This window comes from Lipotes vexillifer, unplaced genomic scaffold (assembly GCF_000442215.2).
Source record: "Lipotes vexillifer unplaced genomic scaffold, Lipotes_vexillifer_v1.1 scaffold1235, whole genome shotgun sequence".
NCBI classification, from domain to species: Eukaryota; Metazoa; Chordata; class Mammalia; order Artiodactyla; family Lipotidae; genus Lipotes; species Lipotes vexillifer.
The window spans coordinates 1,776,627-1,794,218 of record NW_006775530.1 but is presented as its reverse complement, the minus strand read 5'-3'; the positions used below and the strand labels follow the sequence as shown (position 1 = coordinate 1,794,218).

The 17,592-nt window shown below is 57.8% G+C and overlaps 1 protein-coding gene across 2 annotated transcripts in view; it reads right to left on the bottom strand.

Annotated features, from left to right (window-relative positions):
- Window positions 1-9,495, bottom strand: part of SMPD3 (sphingomyelin phosphodiesterase 3) — a 10,449-nt gene extending 954 nt beyond the window's left edge. For both annotated transcript variants that reach the window (XM_007449944.1, XM_007449943.1), the window contains exons 1-5: window positions 8,108-9,495; window positions 3,076-3,151; window positions 2,805-2,960; window positions 1,947-2,036; window positions 1,626-1,689 (exon numbers count right to left, since the gene is read on the bottom strand). In XM_007449944.1, coding sequence (XP_007450006.1) covers window positions 1,626-1,689; window positions 1,947-2,036; window positions 2,805-2,960; window positions 3,076-3,151; window positions 8,108-9,421 — 1,700 coding nt within the window. In that variant the 5' untranslated portion in view covers window positions 9,422-9,495. The remainder of the gene's footprint in view (window positions 1-1,625; window positions 1,690-1,946; window positions 2,037-2,804; window positions 2,961-3,075; window positions 3,152-8,107) is intronic.
- Window positions 9,496-17,592: the final 8,097 nt, after the last annotated feature.

Sequence of the window (17,592 nt, the reverse complement as noted above, 5' to 3'; positions counted from 1 at the left end):
TGGGCTGGCAGCACTGTTTCCCTTTCTGAACTAGAACGTTGGCACCACCCAGAGCCTGTGACCAGGTTGGGGACAGAACTGCCCAGCCCCTCTCCAGGATGGTTTCTGCTCTGAGCTAAGAGTGTCCTGTTTTGGGGAACTTGATCTTTTCAGTGAGCCTCAGGGACCCTCCTCTTCTGGAAGTCCCCAGGCCTCCCATGACTCTTGTTTCAGGTCAGCAGGGGGCCAGGGGAGCCAGGAGACAACCAGACCCCATCCCAGGACTGGACTGCTATGTCGGTCAGTCCCTGAGTGGCTTTGCCATCAAACCTCTGAGCCTCCACTGTCCCTTCTAACACAAGAATGATGACTGTGGCCCCAGAACACTTTGGGGACCAGGTGTGTCAAGAAAGGAACAAGGTAGGATGCAGCTGTCGCCCCATTTCTCAGTGGAAGGAAACTGATAGGGATGTGTATGTGTTGGTCAAGGATCTACAGGGAGGGCAGGGCGCTCAGGTGGAATGTTACGCCCTGAGTCCGGGTCTTCTGACTCCTTGACTGCCATCTGCTTCCTGCCAGGTTTCCTCCAGAGCCTGAAAATCAGTGGTAAGGAGCCTTCAAGGAACACCCCATCTCAGAGGGCAGATGCAGGCCAATGTTGGGAGTGAGAGGTGCAGCCACTGAGAGACACTACACAGGCCTGCCTGCCTGGCTAACGCCTGGACAGATGGACAGGGCACCTGGACAGGCACAGCCAGCAAACATGGATTTCTGCAGGGTCTTTATCAGCCTTGAGATAAATAACACTAATGACATGTAGAACATCATTATATCTCAGAAATGTAATCCATTACTGTCCTTTGCCTTTGATAATTAATTCCAGCATCAATGATCTAAGAGTTACTGATAGTCATTTTTAAATCATCATCTCATAAAAAGATAATTTTCACGGCATAGGATGATGTTTCAAATTTAGTCTATAATTAATTGGCTCAAATTAGCTGCAAGGAGCCATTGCTGTGGCTCTGTGCAGTCTCAGGTTGTGAATTATAAATTGGCTCTGCTGCTGGCCTCTCAACTGTGTCCTTTTTGGAAGTCTCGGGTTCAAGAATGCAGTTTGGCTGGGATGGAACTGTCTCTACTTTGAAAAGGACTGGCTTATCTTATCTCTGTGTTTTTATTTGCCTAATGGGTGGCTACCAGCTGCCGGGCTCCTGCAGCAGATGCCATCCCCAAGGCTCTTTGGCAGGGGTCTCTGCAGCGCTTGGCTTCGCCCTGTGAGATTCTGGTCCTTTTTCCTGTGCCCAAGGCAGGCTGGGGCTCAGGGCAGGCCAAGCTCTGGTAGAGTGCACCCGGACTCTGGGTGCTGGTGTAGGAAACACCACCTTGAGGCCCCAGGCCTACTCGGAGGCTTCTTCTTGGTAAGGATACCCCTGGGGCATGAGGTCCACCACAGCCTCTGCCCACCCCCAGCTTGCATCCCTGAGGCTCTCACAGGCATCGTCCCATGGGGCTGTGCGCTCTTATCTGCCCGCAGAGCCCATCTCTCCACACCTGTTTCTGGGTTGGTGCTCATCCCAGACCTGAGAGCTGCCTGGATCTGCCTACCCTGCCTGACTGCAGCAGCATGGGTGCTGGGTGCTTACTTTTGCAGATTGTCAGGGGTGCACACTTCCTCGTCGTAGAGGCCGTCCTTGTCCAGTAGGGTACCTGGGGACAAGGGGGTGAGAGTGGTCACTGCGGGCAGGGCCCAGCCAGCCTCAAGGAGGGCTGCATCCCTGGGGCAGGAGGGGTAGGCCAGGGCTTCTGTGGGCTGGGCAGCTGAGTGCCCCCCTCCCCCCAGCAGTGGGGTCTTGGGGGCAGGTCTCTCCGGGAAGCCCATGGGGTATCAGGCTTTGGCAGTGCCCCTCCCCTGCCCCAGTCCCCCTCCCCTCCCACCCCAGAGCCCGTGCCCAGCCCCAGCTCACCGACTGCCCACGGCTTCTCCTCCCCAGGCCCCAGGCGGCAGGGGTCCTTGTAACGTGTAAACAGGGAGTGCTGCTGCTCCAGCTTGTCGTCTGTGCAGGGAGGGAGGGAGTGCTGAGGAGCTCCGGGTGTCTGGCCTGTCCTGGAGGGGCACCTGCCCATGGTTCCAGTCTGACCAGAGTCACCAGGTCCCTGTCCCTCAGGTAATTGCCTCTGGGTGGGGTTTGTGTCCCCAGACAGATGGATCTGTGGTTCATCTGTCACTGGGTTTCTGTGTCCTTGAGCATGCCCCCTCTAACAGCCCTCAGAATTGTGCCTGGTGGGACTTTCTTGGTGGTCCAGTGGTTAAGACTCCACGCTCCCAATGCAGGGGGCCCGGGTTCAATCCTGGATCAGGGAACTAGATCCTGCATGCCACAACTAAAAAAAAGATCCTGCACGCGGCAACGAAGACCCCGTGTGCCGCAACTAAGACCCGGCACAGCCAAACAAATAAGTGTTTTTTAAAAAAAAGAATTGTGCCTGGTACAAAGTAAGAGCTGAATACAGACTTGGTGAGTATCATTAGCTAACCCCATTAGTCTGGGTTTCAGAGGCGCCCAGCCTTCCCTGCCAGAGGTTCATCTGTGGGGCATTGCTTTGTCTCCAGCAAGGTGGCCTCAGAGCTATTTAGGGAGATCAAGGCCTCTTATTCTAGGATTTCTCGGGGGCAGAGAAATCAAAGTCTTGCTCAATGTCCCACCTCCATGCTCTGGAGGATCAAGAAGTTACTTGAGCTGCCTGACCCTGGTCTTTCCAGCTGCGACTGGAACCCACGCCTCCCCGAGTGGCCGACCCTAATGGTGAGGAGCACGCCTTACCAGAGGAGCAGTTGTCAAAGTTAAAATCTCCGCAGACGACGTCGAACGCGACCAGCTCCTCGGGGTTGGCTGCGCTGGACGAGGAGGTAGATTTTCGGAAATCAGCCAGCCAGTCCTGAAGCATGTTCAGCTGCTCACACCGGATGTCACTGTCCTCTGTGCAGCAGAACCACAGAGGATGATGAAGCTGCTGCCAGGCCCCAGCCAGACCAGTCCCAACCCTCTGAGGGGACATTCCCCACCCGCTGAAGCTTGGGCCCCTGGACCCTACCTGGCAGGGCGTGCAGGTGTGTGCAGGAGATGTACCCGACAATTCTTTGGTCGTGAGGTGTATTTCCTACCTGCACCTGTAGGGGAGGAAGCGAGGTGTTGGTGATGAGGCCTATGAGTTATCACTTCTCTGAGCACAAGGGGACACTGGCGACTCCTGCCCCCAGCCAGGTCAAACTCTCAGAAGCCCAGCTCTGTCGACTCCAGGCTAGACTGGGGCCCCGGGAAGAACAGCACATGTCCTGCTTCTAGGACCTTCTGCTCCAGTGTGGGAGGCAGATGCATGAAGTACCAGCCTGTGGCATGGTGAGTGCCACCGACAATTCAGGCACGGTTTTTACAGGAGAGAGATGCAGAAATTGCTCCCCACACCCCTGCTGTCTCCTGGTGACCAGAAGGTCCACATGGATGACCCTCAAGTGCCAGCCACTTGGTTCTTTGTCCACTCCTGCCTGGTGGCTCTTTCCTCCTCCCCTTGGTCACACCCTGGACCGGATCATGGCTTGGAACCCATTCCTGTGAAGTCTGAATCTGGCTCCCTTCTGGAATGTGGTGCAGCCACAAAGCCCACCACCCTCCTCCACTGTGAGAGGCCTTGGACCTTGCCTTAGGCTCTGTCTTCCCAGTCTCTGCCTCTCTGGCTTCATGAGCAGTCATTTTAACTGCTTTTTGATTGTGATCCCCTGTTAGTCCCCAGATCTGGGATGACAGCTGTGGCCGGTGTCTCCATGGCACCTATGTCATGGCTGGCCCCAGGCACCCCATGGCCTCCATCCTGAGCCCAGTCCTCCTTCCTCCACAGGGGCTTCTTTGCGCTCTACTCTCCCCAACCTCGGTCCTTGCCTCCTGCTCACCTCCTTCACTGGAGACAGCATCCCTGGCAGGTGGAGTGGGGCCGAGGGCTCCTCCCTGACTCCCTGCCCAATTGCAGGTTACCCTGGCAGACTGTTTCCACAGGTTGGCGTAATGAAAACGAGCATCTCAGTTGTACAGCACAGACAACTCGGCCCCCAGTGGTGAGCCTGGTGCAAGCCTGAGCACTTGTCGGGCTGTGGTCGGGGAGGGGAGGGTTGGCCACCCAGCCTGCGGGTTCTCAGGCCCTCTGCTGGAGGCTGTGACAGGAGAGTCCCTCCTGGTGTGCTCCCCAGACCATTCTCGGGTGCCCTTCCCAGAGGCCTCTGGTTGAATCCACATCCTCTTCCTCTCTGGGCTTTCCTCCCATCTGAGCCTCAGCTGTCTTCCCCATATTTCACTAATCTATTCCAGACTGGGTTTCATATGATGATGAGACCCTGGACCTCGGGAAGTCTCCAGGGAGGGTGACTGTAGAGGCCAGTTCTTGGCCGAGGTGCATGCAGCAGCAGCGCGGGTGCCCCTGGCCTCTGCTGAGCATAGCTCTGCCCGTCCTCCAGCTAACAGTGGCCTGGGCTCATCACGGGCCCTCCGCTCTGAGAGCCTCGGGAGGCTTCCATCCTTCTTTCTGCTGCTGAAGTCAGGTTGGTATTATTCTCCTCCATGAGGTCTTTCTCGTCCTCAAACACCCTTAGCTTTCTACAGCTCTTCATCCCCTTTCCCAGCCTGGATAGATGCACATCTTTCCTTTTCCAGTGCCCAGGCAGTTGAGTGTCTGGTTACTTGATAATGGGCCTGGATTTGGGGCTGTTTATAAGCTCATATGTTCACCATTCACTTCTTACCCATATTCCAGGCCCAGACCTTTGCCCAATGGTACCCACACCCCTGGAATCCCTTGGAAATTACACACCATTGGTTCCCCCTGTTGCAAAAACACAACACAGCTTTAAAACCACAGTGCCCCCAGAGGCCACACGATGGTGCTGTCTGCATCCTCAGGCCAGGAGTCTGTTCCCTCCTCTATAATAACATTCAAGCTGTGAGCACCATGCCTAGCGCTTCACGGATGCGGCTTTACTAGAGCCTTACAACAACTATGAGGATTATACTAAAATTACACCATCAGTGGCCGGGGTCATGAGGCTCTGGTGGCTGAGGCCGGTTCAAATCTGATGCTCAAATCTGACGTTCTTGGCTCATGCCCATTCCTCCCCCTGCTCTACACTGCTTTCTGAGCTCCTGGTGACTGAGCCACGCTTTTCAACAGCTGCCCATTTGAGGCTTTCAGTGCATAAGCCCCTCACTCGCTTAGCACTTCATGTCACCTGCCTGTGCTGAATCCTGGGTGGGGACGGAGACAAGTGCAGGGATTCGGCCCTGCTGCTGAGGAGAACCCGCCAGGAGGGAACGAGGTATGTCAGCCCCCCGCCCTCTTCCTTCCGTCAGTCCTGTGAGCTCCCCAAGATCCACTTTATTATGTGCTGGGACCTAAATGATTCCCGGCTTGAGTCCTCGGGAGCCTCAGAGGCTCGTGTTTCTCTTGCAGAAAACAAACAATCACTCTGAGAGGTTGTGCCTTTAGTCCTGGTGGACAAAGACTGTCAACAGAGCAGGGCCCAGAATCAGGCTCCGTCACACCTGAGGCAGAAGCCAGTCCATTCCCTCCCTCCTTTCTCCGGACGTCTCGGTAGCAGGAAAGCACGCTTTCCTCGAGGATGAGAAGCTCTGCAGAGTAAATGGGAAGGCAGGGCTGGACGGGGAGCCCCGGGTGAAGGGAGCAGCCAGGCTAGCACGTTTCCAGCCCCTGGGCCCTTCCGGGGCTGGCCTGGCTCCTGAAACCTCGCTTATTTCACTCTTCCACGTAGAGAAAGAGGCACACTCTCGCCAGCAGAGACGAGCTGGGTCTGCTGTGCCGGGCACAACGGCTCTGCTCTCGAGTTCTGTCTGACAGGAGAGGCGGGCAGCAAGACATCTGGGGCCAGGGCTGAGGAACCCCCGAGGGAAAGCTGGCTTGTGCTGGACGCCGCTGAAGAGAGCTCCACTGAGGTGGGGCAGCCAAGACAAGGGGGATCGGCACATGGAGGCCCCTCAGGGTGCGGCTGGAGCAGAGCCCAGGGAGGTTGGAGGGGCCCAGGTGAAGGCTGACTTCTCCCTGAGGCAGCAGGAAGAGGGTAAAAGGAGTCAGGCTTGGGACATGAGGAGGATAGGTTAGAAATGGGAGGACAGCCCAAAACATCTGGGTAGATGCAGAGGAATGGTGGCTTGGGCAGTGATCTTGCAGCTGGAGATATGGGGTGGACCCAGAGGTATCTGGAAAGTGAAAGTGGGAGCCCGGGTAGATTGACTGGGCTCAGGGCAAGGGAGTCCTCAGCAAGTGCGGAAATGGAGGCTGTGGAGCCACTTCCCCGGGCAGGTGCCTGGGACCAGCTGCCCATGGTGTAACAGCTTGGAAATGAAGAGGGCTGGCCAAGTGGGGCCACCTGCTCTGGGGGCTGCCAACCCCCAGCTCAGGCTGAGAGCTGGACAGAATGCAGCAGGCCTGGTGCTGCCAGATCTGCCAAGGTGGGGAGAGAAGTTGCAAACTGAGTTTCATGTGAAATTGCTTGATTTTTAAATGTTGGCCAACACAAGAAATTTTTTAATGGTGTGGACCAAATTAAACACATCTGAAGACTAGTTTTAGATCCAGGAGGTTGAGGGCTCTTCAGCATTTAAAGGGTGGGCAGGCGACAAGGAGCCTGGGAGGAACGGCCAGAGAGGTAGGGGGTGGGAGGGAAGCCCACGTCGGAGGGGCTGTCCCAAGGAGACTTGTGACCCTGGTGGGCATGATAGTTGGGGTGCCAGGCTGAGGAAAGAGAGGAGGAGGGGGCATGTGGGCTGGGGGAAGGCTTGAAAGAGCCCTGGCCTTTGAGCCGTCTGTAGTAGGGCAGGTGGGAGGGAGAGGGTGCATTCCCTCCCACCCACAAACTGACATGTCCCCTCCTTCCCCAGAAGGTCACTCCGGCTGCTGAGACAGAACACTGACAAACCATATGCCAAAATGGGGAGGTTGGTCTCCTGTAAGAGGAGTGCCTTCAATTTCAGCATCTCAGGAGAGCCAGGGACCACAGATCTGCGCCGGCTGAGCCACACAAGAGCCTGAGCGATGGGAGGGGAGTTCTGGGCGTTGGGGTGTGGCCCTGGCTCTGGCAGGCTCCATGTGGACCATCCGCCGGGCCCTCGCTCCTGGCAGGAGCTTGACTGACAGGTGGCACTTCCCTGGACAGGCCGAGCACAGTCAGAGCTGAGGCCTGGGCATGAGCGCCTCACCACGCTGGGCCTCCATAGTAGCCGCACCAGCCCCCTCCGTTCACGGAACCCCTTCTAGGAGAACTGAGAAGTCTTGAGGGGAATACAGAAACGAGCCGCACCTGAAGCAGCTGCTGCCTCTGGGGGCGGAAAGCCCTGTTCTGTAGCAGCTGGCCAAACGGTGCTTCGGAAAACTCTGGAAGCACCAAGAGCAGCTTTTGGATGGGGAGCAGAAAGTCAACACGCTGAGCGAGGCAGGCTCAGAAGAAGGTAAATGAGTAATGACCAAATTACCATGGTCTAAAAACTCCCCCAATTGCATCCAAATTAGCAGAGATAATTATGATTTACTTTAATTAGTGACTGTGGAAGTGAAGCCTGGAGCTGGTGGGCAGAGGGCCTGGTATGGCAGCTGTGTGACAGCCAGGAGGGAGAGGGTGTGCTGGCCAGTGAGGCTGGTGGCCTGAGGCAGCGGTTGTGGTAACGGCCAGGGCCTGAGAGGCCTGCCTGCAAGCCTACAGCCATTTGTCTGCAATGATTCAGAGAAGGGGCTCCCTGCCTCCACCACCTTCACCACCGGCACCGTGGGAACCTCTCAGGCCTCGCCGCTCCCGTGCCGCTCCTCACCTTGTGAGTAGGCTCTGCGTTGCCCCCGCTTTACAGATGGGGGAATGGTGGCTCAGAGATCTGAGGAACTTTTCTGAGATCACCCAGCCTGGAGCCTCGGCTCCTGTCCCTGCATTCTTCTTTCCCTTGTCCCTGAGCGGAGGGCCCCCCGGTTCCGCTCCATGAAAGGCCTTGTCTGACCCGTGCCCTCCAAGAGAGTGAGGACCCCGGCTGCAGCCTGCCTCCCCCCATGGCTCTGGGCCCTGCTGGCTGAGGCCTCCTACCTTGAGATACAGAGCTCCCTTCGAGGCCAGGCTGTCGGAGGACCGCCCGTTGGGGTAACAGTGATAGGCCACGTCCATGATGGGGTAGCGGCTGGCAAAGAAGAGGCCGCTGTTGAGACACTTGAAGCTGCAGCAGCCATGGCAGCCATAGACCCCGACGTCATAGAGGATGTACTCGAAGTAGCCGTGCAGCTGGTCTTTCAACTTGGCGGCCGCCCGCTTGTCAAACACCTCCTGCAGGCACAGGAAGTCCAGGTTGGCAGGAAAGAAGGCTGAGACCTCATGGTCAAAGGCCTCGTCCGGGTGGCGCCTCCTGCGCACGGCTGCCTTCTTCGCCACCGAGGACTTGTGCGGGAGCTTGCTGTTGGCGCCTGGCTCCCCGCCGCCGCCGCCGTCAGCCCCGGCCCGCGCCTTCACCAGGGACTCCCTGGAGGCCGAGGGGCTGCCCAGGCTCCCCGAGTCCCCATCCCGCTGACTCTGGTTGGGCGTCTGGCCCCGTGGGCCCCCACCAGCCCCGTTCCTGGCCTGGCCCCCAGCTGGGGGGTCGACGGCTTCAGGGGGCCGGCCCCCTTCGTCGCCACTGATGCGCACGATGCAGGCGTCCTCAAGGCTGCCGCCATCGGCTGGGTCCCCGGAGGCCAGGCCATTGGCAGCCTCGTCGCTAGGGTGACGCCCACCGTACTCCACAGAGGCCGTCCTCTTAATGCTCCCAGGGACGGCCCGGGCCACGCCATCACTGCCCTGCGGTGACACCAGGCTGCTGAAGCTGGCCGCGCTGATGGAGGTGTTGGTGGGTGAGTCGATGTAGATTTTGATCTGGGGCCTACTGGCCCCGTTGCGGATTCTCTGGCCGATTTCTTTGGCCCGGGCTTGGGTGTTGAAAACGTTGTTGAGCCTAGCCAGCGAGTCCGGGAGGAGGCAGAGGTTGGCAGTGGCGAAGCAGAAGCTTTTGCCAGGACCCGTACCCTTCCATTCACTGTGCAGGGCTGCCCCGCTGGCTGGGCCCTTGTCCTCCAGCCGGGAGTAGACGTAGGGCCGGCGGGCCGACTGCAGGGTGGACCAGAGGAGGAACCCAAGGAGCGCAAAGGGCAGCGAGGTGACCAGGAGGGCCAGGTAGATGGGCGTGAAGAGCACGGTGCAGAGCAGCTGGAGGTAGCACGGGTCGTCCGCCCGCTGGCGCTTCTCGTAGGTGGTGGGTATGAAGGAGGCCAGGAGCCGGTCCGCCAGCCAGTAGCATGGGAAGATGAGGGCCCAGGACACGGCGTGCAGGGCGGACAGACAGCTGTTGGGAAAGGGGGTCGTGTACAAAACCATTGCAGCTCACTGGGTGCCGCGGCCGGCCCTACTACATGATGTCCCTGGCGGTGCAGGCACTTTCCTGGGTGGGGCAGGCGAGTGGGGGGCGGCCGGAGGAGGGTCACCTGCTGGTGAGACACGACTGTGGATGGTTAGCGGCGCATGTTGGCCAGCCAGTCATGGTTCCCCTCAGTGGGCCATGCTGGGCCACCAAAGGCTGCTGGAGAACCTGCAAGACAGAAAGTGAGGGGTCTTTTATTCATCTTTAGGGGGGCAGGTCGGATGCTGGGGTCGTTGCCCTGCTCACCCCGTTCCTGCCTCTGACATGAGCAGGACTGTTCTGAGGACCAGGCCGGAGCTGGCAGGCTCACATGGGGCATTTGGGACCAGAAGCGGGCCTGGCATGCTGCATTTGCCCGTGTGTTTGGCTCTCTTCGAGGAAACTGCCTGGTGACCTGACTGCCTCTAGCTGACCTTTTTTTTTTTTTTGGCTGCGCTGTGTGGCTTGTGGGATCTTAGTTCCCCGACCAGGGATCGAACCTGGGTCCCTGGCATTGGAAGCTCAGAGTCCTAACCACTGGACCGCCAGAGAATTCCCTAGCTGACCATTTTGACCTTGTAAGCTAATTGCTTGGAAACTGGCCCAGGATTTGAGGAGCACAGTTTGTGGGCATGCAGGACATGGCGGGTCCTAGAGGATGCCTGGGCCTGACACTGGCCTGGAGCAGCCTGAAGGCTGTCAGGAGCCAGGGGTGTGTTTAGAACAGGCACGGGGTGAGCCTGAGAGGAGCCGCAGACACAGCTGCCTGTCACTGAGTGCCAAAAAGGGGCCAGGGGGTCCTGGGGCAGAGGGCAGTGTGGCTGGCGGGGCCCCGGAGGGGAGAGTCCCTCCACAACCAGGCTCTCACTGTGCCCCAGCCTGCAGCACCAGACCGTCTCTGCTGCCCCACTCCTGCTAAGCCCCAGCAGAAATATCTGCCCGACGAGGACCCAGGCACTGTGTGGGCCTTCCAAAGTTCTAGAATGATCAGTTACCCAGTTACAGGGGACTCTGATGGTCCCTGTGACCTTTGAAGAAGCTCCCTGGAGCTTTGAGGGTCTGGCCTAAGCTTCTCCCCTAAGCGGCCCCGCCACACAGCCCCAGGGCCCGGCTGAGGCTCACGGCTGCCAGAATGAGTCCACTGTGGGTCCCCAACCTAGCCCATGCTGGAGCTGCCATGGGTCTCAGAGCAGGCCCAGGGCCCCGCCGGGAGAGGCTGCAGGTGCATTCATTGTACTGAACATAGAATCAATCAAGACAAGGGTCTGGACTATTTACCCAGCCTCCAGGGACCAAGGGTGATCATTCTGTGGTGCAGCTGGTATAAACATAACGCAGAGTTTTTACGACCAGATCAGCTGGGGGACTCATTTCCTGTTGATGTCTCACGGGCCCAGCCCTGCTTCTGCCATGGCACCTTGGGGGTCTGCGTCCACAGGGCCATCTGTCCTGGCCCCACACCCTCTCTTCCTCCTGCCTTCCTGGTCACCTCGGCCGGGACCTGGGTGCCATCTGGACTCTGCCTTCCCTCAGTCCCCACATCCTATCAGTCCCGCCTGCCCACCCAAGCCCCCGTGGAGCCCCTGTGCTGGTCCAGGACTGCGTCACATGTCACCCACTTTCCCGGCCTCCTCCCCATCAGGCCATCCTCCACACGATAGCTGGAGAGACTCTGTCTAATCTGATCACATCACAGACGCCTCAGCCCCACTGAGGGCTCGCTCGGCACTTATTGGGCATTGCGTCTCCCCAGCCAGGCCCACCCATGTCTGCAGCCCCAGCCCTCTTTGTGTTCACTTCCCAGTCTCCGGATGTGGTTTCCTGTCCACGCCTTGCTATTTTCTCTGCCCGTCGTCTAGCTCACCCTTCTTCTAAGACTCGGCTTAGAAATCACCTCCTCAGACAAGCCCTTTTGTCCCCCTTGCCAGGTGGCTTAGGTACCTTCTCTGGTGGCTCCCGTCCCCCTTGGGCGTGGCCTGATCTCTGCAGTTCTAGATCATAAACGCTCATGGGGTGAGGCTACCTCCCTGCAGAACTGGGGGCTTCTTGGAAGAAGGAGCTGCACTGAGGGCGCCGGGGTTCCCCGGGCTGCACCAGCAGCGGGATCTCAGGAAATGGGTGAGTGAACCTTGGTCGATCTGCCTTACGGTGTAAGGAGGGGGAGTTTCAGTCACCCAGTCGCACTACTGCGGCCACCATCTGATGTCGCGGTGTGGTGCTCAACCTGGAACAGAGCTTAATGTTGGAAGATGAACTTAAGCTGGTGGCCGTGTCTGGTTCTGAAGAATGTGTTTCACAAAGATTTTACTTTCTTCAGAGGAAATCACTTTGAAACAAACACTGGAAGGTTACATTTCGAAGCAGGTGTGTCTACTCAGACCACAGCCATCTGACCAGGAGCCCCTCAGGTATGAGCAACGAGGCTCACTGGTGGTGAGGTCAGAGAGCCGGCCCCAGTATCCTCCCCGCCACATGCTGTCCTGGAGCCTCAGACTCAGCCAGTGGCCTTCACCACCTCCCCCATACCCAGCCCGAATCCTGGCCTCTGAGGGCCAGACCCTGGGTCGGGGATGTCCTAACCCTGATGGCTTTGGTCCTGTGATCGGCTCTTTCAAGGGCCCTGTGAACTCAGGCCGGACTGGTGGGCTGGGGCCTCAAGACCAATTTCATAATGACAGTGGCTGAAATTGGAGGACTTGCTGCAAGTGTGCTGATCCTCTGTGCCATGATCTCCTCTAACCCCACAGCAGAGCTCTGTCACCTCTGTGGCTCAGGGCTCGCAGCTCAGGCTTGGAGGGGCTGGTGGCTACCCAAGGAGGCCACACTTGCCATCTGACATACTCACTTGTTCTTTCTTTAAATCCCAGCAGTTTCATTTGAGTTTAACCTGGAGTTGGGGTGACAGCCCCCTCGCACTCCCACGTAGCTTGATGGGTTTGCCTTCCCCTCTCCCACGGCACACCGAGTGTACACCTACAGAAGCCAGCTGGCTCCAGGCTGGCTGCAGTGAGAGCTGCAAGAGAGGATGCAGCCGCCTGAACCATCTGGGCCCCCAGGAGGAGCCTGTGGTTGGTACCAAGGTGTTCGGGGTTGGGGTCCAGGCCAGACACCTGGGGAGCCCTGGATGTCGCCCCAGTGTCACAGAACAGACCCCCTCCCACGTCTCCCTCCCCTTTCCTCTTCTCTGTAGTCTGAGGTCATCAGCCCAGCCCAACCAACACCATCTTCCCCTGCCCCACCCGGCACCGTTCCCCTGTGCTCAGTCTCAGGCCACAGGCCCTAGACCCACAGTCTGCACCGTGGTCTGGAGGAGCTTCCGAAACAATCTGATTAGACTCTTCCTCCCTTTGGTGGTCTCATTGTCTCGGGGGACGAAGTCCAATCTCCCAGTCTCTGTCTAGGGTCCTCTGTGCTCCTGCACTCACTGGCCTCTTTCCCCACCCAGGCTCCACCTGGGCTCCTCCACCACCTCTGATGCCCACTGCTGTCTGACCTCCAGGCCGCTGCCCCTGCCGGGCTCTCTGCCTGAGACTCCTTTCCTGCCTTGTCTCCTATCAGCTCCTCCTTAACTCTTCAGGGCCCAGCTGATATGCCGCCTCCTGTGGGGGTGGGATGGGGTGGCAGGAGGGGTCTTCTTTGACCCACCCAGGGCTACCTGTGACCTCCAAACCCTCTCCATGCTGTGCTGTCATCATGGCAGGAACTGGAGTGGTTTAACATCTGGATCCCACAAACGGAACTCCCATCAGGACTGTCTGGCTGAGCTCAGGACGGGCCTGAGGAAGGGATGGGCCCTGCTGTGTCCAGGCTGAGAGGCTGGGAAGGTGGAGCCGGTGGGGCTGTCTGCCCTACGAGGAGCACTGTCACACTGTGGTAGGAGTCAGGCGTGGCCGAGCCCTGGCTGTGATGACAGCTCTGGAGAAAGGATTTGGGAGGAGAGGAGAGGGTCTGTTCTATTCACTCCTTGCTGCCCTCCAAGCAGAACTGGCCTGTGTTCCGTGGGGTGGCCATAGGTCCGTTATGGGTCAGAGGTAAATGCAGCCTTGCTTCGTAAAAGGCTTCCTGAGATAAATTCTTAAATCTTCGGTTGTGTGTGGCTTATCGCCAGCACTGGCTGATCAGGGTTAGGATCTGCTGGGACAGGGCTGTTGGTTGGTGGTGAGTGTCCCTCTTAGCTGCCCTGGGTCCTCCTCACTTCTGCTGTGGCCCCAGAAACCCTTTTTGGCAAGTTCCCTCCCCAGCCCTGCCTGCAGTGGTAGGTGTGACTTTTCTGCCTTCCCTGGGCTGGTCATAGGAATGTTTTTTGTCCCCATTCAGGCATCGATGGATTTGAGGGGGCTGGCGGCCCAGAGGGCCGATGGGCAGCGGTAGCCACCACAGCGGTTCTCCGAGATGCGGTAGATCCGAGCACCTCGGTCCTTCCTGCCTGCCATCCTGGCCCTTCACGACTCTCCTAGGTCCCCTGTCCAGACCCCTCCACCTGCCTCTCCTTCCTCGGTGCCCTGGACATAAGGAGCCTCAGGTGCTGCCCACCTGCCCTGCTGCCGCGTGCAGTCCCTGCATCCACGCATGGAAGCTGTTGACGCAGTTGACACAAAAGGGATTGCCACCAATGGAGCTGGTTTCTAAAGCTCTGTGGTTAATTATTTTGTCTCAGTGAAATGAAAGGAGGGTAAACAAACAACAATACATTAATTAGTCTGATCTACACTTTCTCCAGAAAGAGGAGAGCAAAGTTAAACATTGGAGGCTGGCAGCTTCTCAGAGAACCCGAGAGTCCTCGGAGGGCTGGCAGGGCAGGATGTGGTGCACAGGCGCCCAGCCTGCGCCCCCAATCCCGGCCCTTTCTCTCGCCTGGCCCGGCCCGGGTTCTGTCTCCCACGGAGGAACACCTGCCTCTCCTCCCCGCCGTAGTTACCTGCTCCCGTGTCCTGGGGTTGGCACCTTTGCCAAGCAAAGTCCACCATGGGCATTTCTGGTGGGGCTGACAGGTCTCTCAAAGGCCCTGTGTGCTGAGCTGTTGCCAGTCAACCCTGCAGGCAGGATTGCTCTTTCAGGTTCCTATTTTAAAGCCGACCATCACCCTCGGGCTTATCCCTATTGTGAATCCTGGTGTGTGGCTTCTAGGGTTGCTTGGGATGACCTCTGCCCCAATAACATCGTTTCCAGAACTGGCCTGGAGTCCCAGACACCCTCAGGTCCTGGGCTCAGGAGTCGGGGTCTACAGAGTGCCCAAGAGAGGGCTCCCAGGACTCAAACGCTCTGTTCTAGAAGCAGAGACCACAGCCTCACTCCCTCACCCCTGGCTGCATTGCTCAATGCTCAGCGTGGGCTCAAAGGTCAGGCTGACCTGAATGAAATCCTGGCACTGGAGTCAGGCTCATTGAGCCTCTGTCTCATCACGGGAGTAACAATACCTGCCTCCCAGGACTATCACGAGGATTAAAGGGGGCCAGGCCGCTAACATGGCTGGCCCTGTTTCCTTCCCTACCTCCCCCTCTCCTTGCAGGGCCTTCCTGACCACCCCTCCCCTGAGGCTGGCCCTGTGTGCCCTGTTTGTTCTCCCCGACCTGTAAACTCAGTGGAGTTTGCAGACAGGACCAGCTGGTTCTGTGTGCTGTTCTGGGGCAGCCCGAGCCTGCCTGCTGTATTTCTAGGCCCCGGACTGACCTGCAGAGCCCTCAGATCCTCAGAGATGCCTCCACACCTTAGGTCGTTGCGGCTGGGCTTCACTCACTTGTTCCTCCCCCTGTGGCGAGGACTGGACTGGATCTGATTGCGACAAGGAGACCGGGCTGTGGAGCCAGGATGGATAGAGGAGCAGAGAGCTCCACAGTTTGCAGATGGGAGAGGAAGAGGCGGCTGGTCAGGTCCTGGACAGCACCTGGGAGGTCACAGGCTCAGCCACTCCCAGACAGGCAATGCCTGGGCCATTGAGAGCAAGCAGCTCATACCGCAGTTGCTTCTGCAGGTTACTGATGATCTGTGGTGACCCGTCAACACAGAGACGCCTGCTTGCTAACCTGTGACCTGCAGCCACCACAGCATGAGAAGTGGGGACTCGGACTGATCAAAGTCACTGTCCTCAGAGCTCCGGGGCTGGCTAATCTGCCCTCCCCTGGGGAGGGCATCCTCAGGAACAGGGCCTGGCCAGGCCTGGTCCTGTTTGAGTGAAGATGGCAGGGTAGAGAGATGGGTCCCCAACAGCCCTCGTGGGCGAGCTGCAATGGACAGGATCTCTGCTACTGGATGCCAAATAACACTGGCACTGAGACGCCATCCCACTTCCATCTCCCCGGGAAGTGGACCTGGCATGTGTGCTGATCCCCAAGATGAGCTGCACAGAGGCCCAAAGGGTCCTAGGGGTGCTGATTTTGAATTTAAATTTCTCCTGCAGCATGAAAGTGAGTAAGCCAGAACAGATCTACTGGCGAAGGCAAGCCCTGGCCCCTCTGAGGAAGCCCACACCATCTTTTGGGATCTCTAAGCCTTACTTTGGGAACTTCTGGGAATCTGGGTCAGGTGTTGCCCCATGTTGGGCTAGGATGGGCCCTGGCCCTCCCTCACACCACTTGGCATCTGGTCCTCATGCCTGCTGAGCCCTCTCATCCCGGCAGCAGGGCTGGGAGTCCTGGAGCAGAGGGACCTCCTCTCATCTTTGTTTCCAAAGGCTCACACGTCTAGCAGGAGCTCAGCCAAGCCCCAGGTTTCCGCAGGAAAGGCGGAGAGGAGTGTTCCAATCCAATGACCAGAATGTGCTCGCATCCCCGGCAGCACTGAGATCAGGGCCGGCCCATTTCTGCCTGGATCCCTGCTGGGGAGGGGTTGGCATGGCAACGTGAGCTCTGAGCTGCTGAAACTTGGAGTCAACTCGTAGCTGGGAGGACAGAAAGAACGATGGAAGAGGATGCTTTCCCGTGCGACGCAGGTGAGACAAATCCAGGCTAATCCCTGAAAGCCACATCCCAGAAGCAGAACCGGGGTCCAGGGTCTGGTGTGAACACGTGCTGTAGCAACGACTCCCACCAACACAGCTGTACCAGGTAAATGTCTATTCACCCTTCCATGTCCAAAGCACCTGCCTCCCCTTCCTTGAAGCCCTCCCCAGCCTCCCTACCCCTCCCATCTCTCCCTCCCTTGCATATCCCCAACTGTCCCTCTAATCTGGTACCTGCTGGTTTGCACATAAGGCCCCCCACCAGCCTGGGAGCTCCCAGTAGAGTCTCAAGCACCAACACAGGTCCGAATCCTAGCCTGCTCCAGCGCTATGGATGTGGCAGACCTACTTTGCTGCCCCACACCTATGCAAGGGGAGGGCCGTGAGCCACACCAGGCCAGTCGGCACCCAAGCAGCCTCTTGACCCCACTGAGTGGTCACACGACCCTAGCTCTTCCTGGACCCCTCGGGAAAGAGGCCTGCATTTTCTCTGAGATGGAAGTACTAAGAGCCTAAAGCTTCTGGAGCCTTCCTGGAGAGTGAATCCAATTCAGAGGAAAACAGACCTTAGGGCTGGAAGGAGAGAGGCCAAGTCCTGGTGACATCTTTGAGCTCCAGTTTCCCTGTGCCTGAGGCCAACGCAAGCCCCAGAGTTTCTAACTAACGAGTTGGCAAAGTACCTTTTTCTTTGCTCTAGACACTTTGAGCTGGGTTTCTGTCACTTGCCCCCAAAAGGATCCTAATATATACCTGCTACTTGATTTTTCCAAAACTTAATTCTTATCAGTTCCCTTCCTGTGCAAACCTCCCTTGGTACCCCCTGGCTTGCCTACTAGGAAAAGAGGGGTCTCCCTCTCGAGTCCTCGAAGGCCTGGTGAGACCTGGTGCCTGTGGTTTGTGCCCCATGAGCATCCCTTAGGAGACAGCAGTGCAGACATTATAATCACAAACTCTGGTGTCAGAAGTGCAGGTTCAGGTCCTGCTTCTGATATTGGACAAGGTGCTTAACTCTCTGAGCTATAGTTTTCTCATCTGTTAAGCACACATAGTAACAATAACATAGTAACAATAAGTAACATAGTAACAGTATCTCAGGGTAGTTAGAGATGATGGATGGGCAACACTTAGCATGGTGCCTGACACATCTCTAATATAGTCAGCCCTCTGAATCCACGGTTCCTCACTCCTCCGTATCCATGGATGCGGATCCCA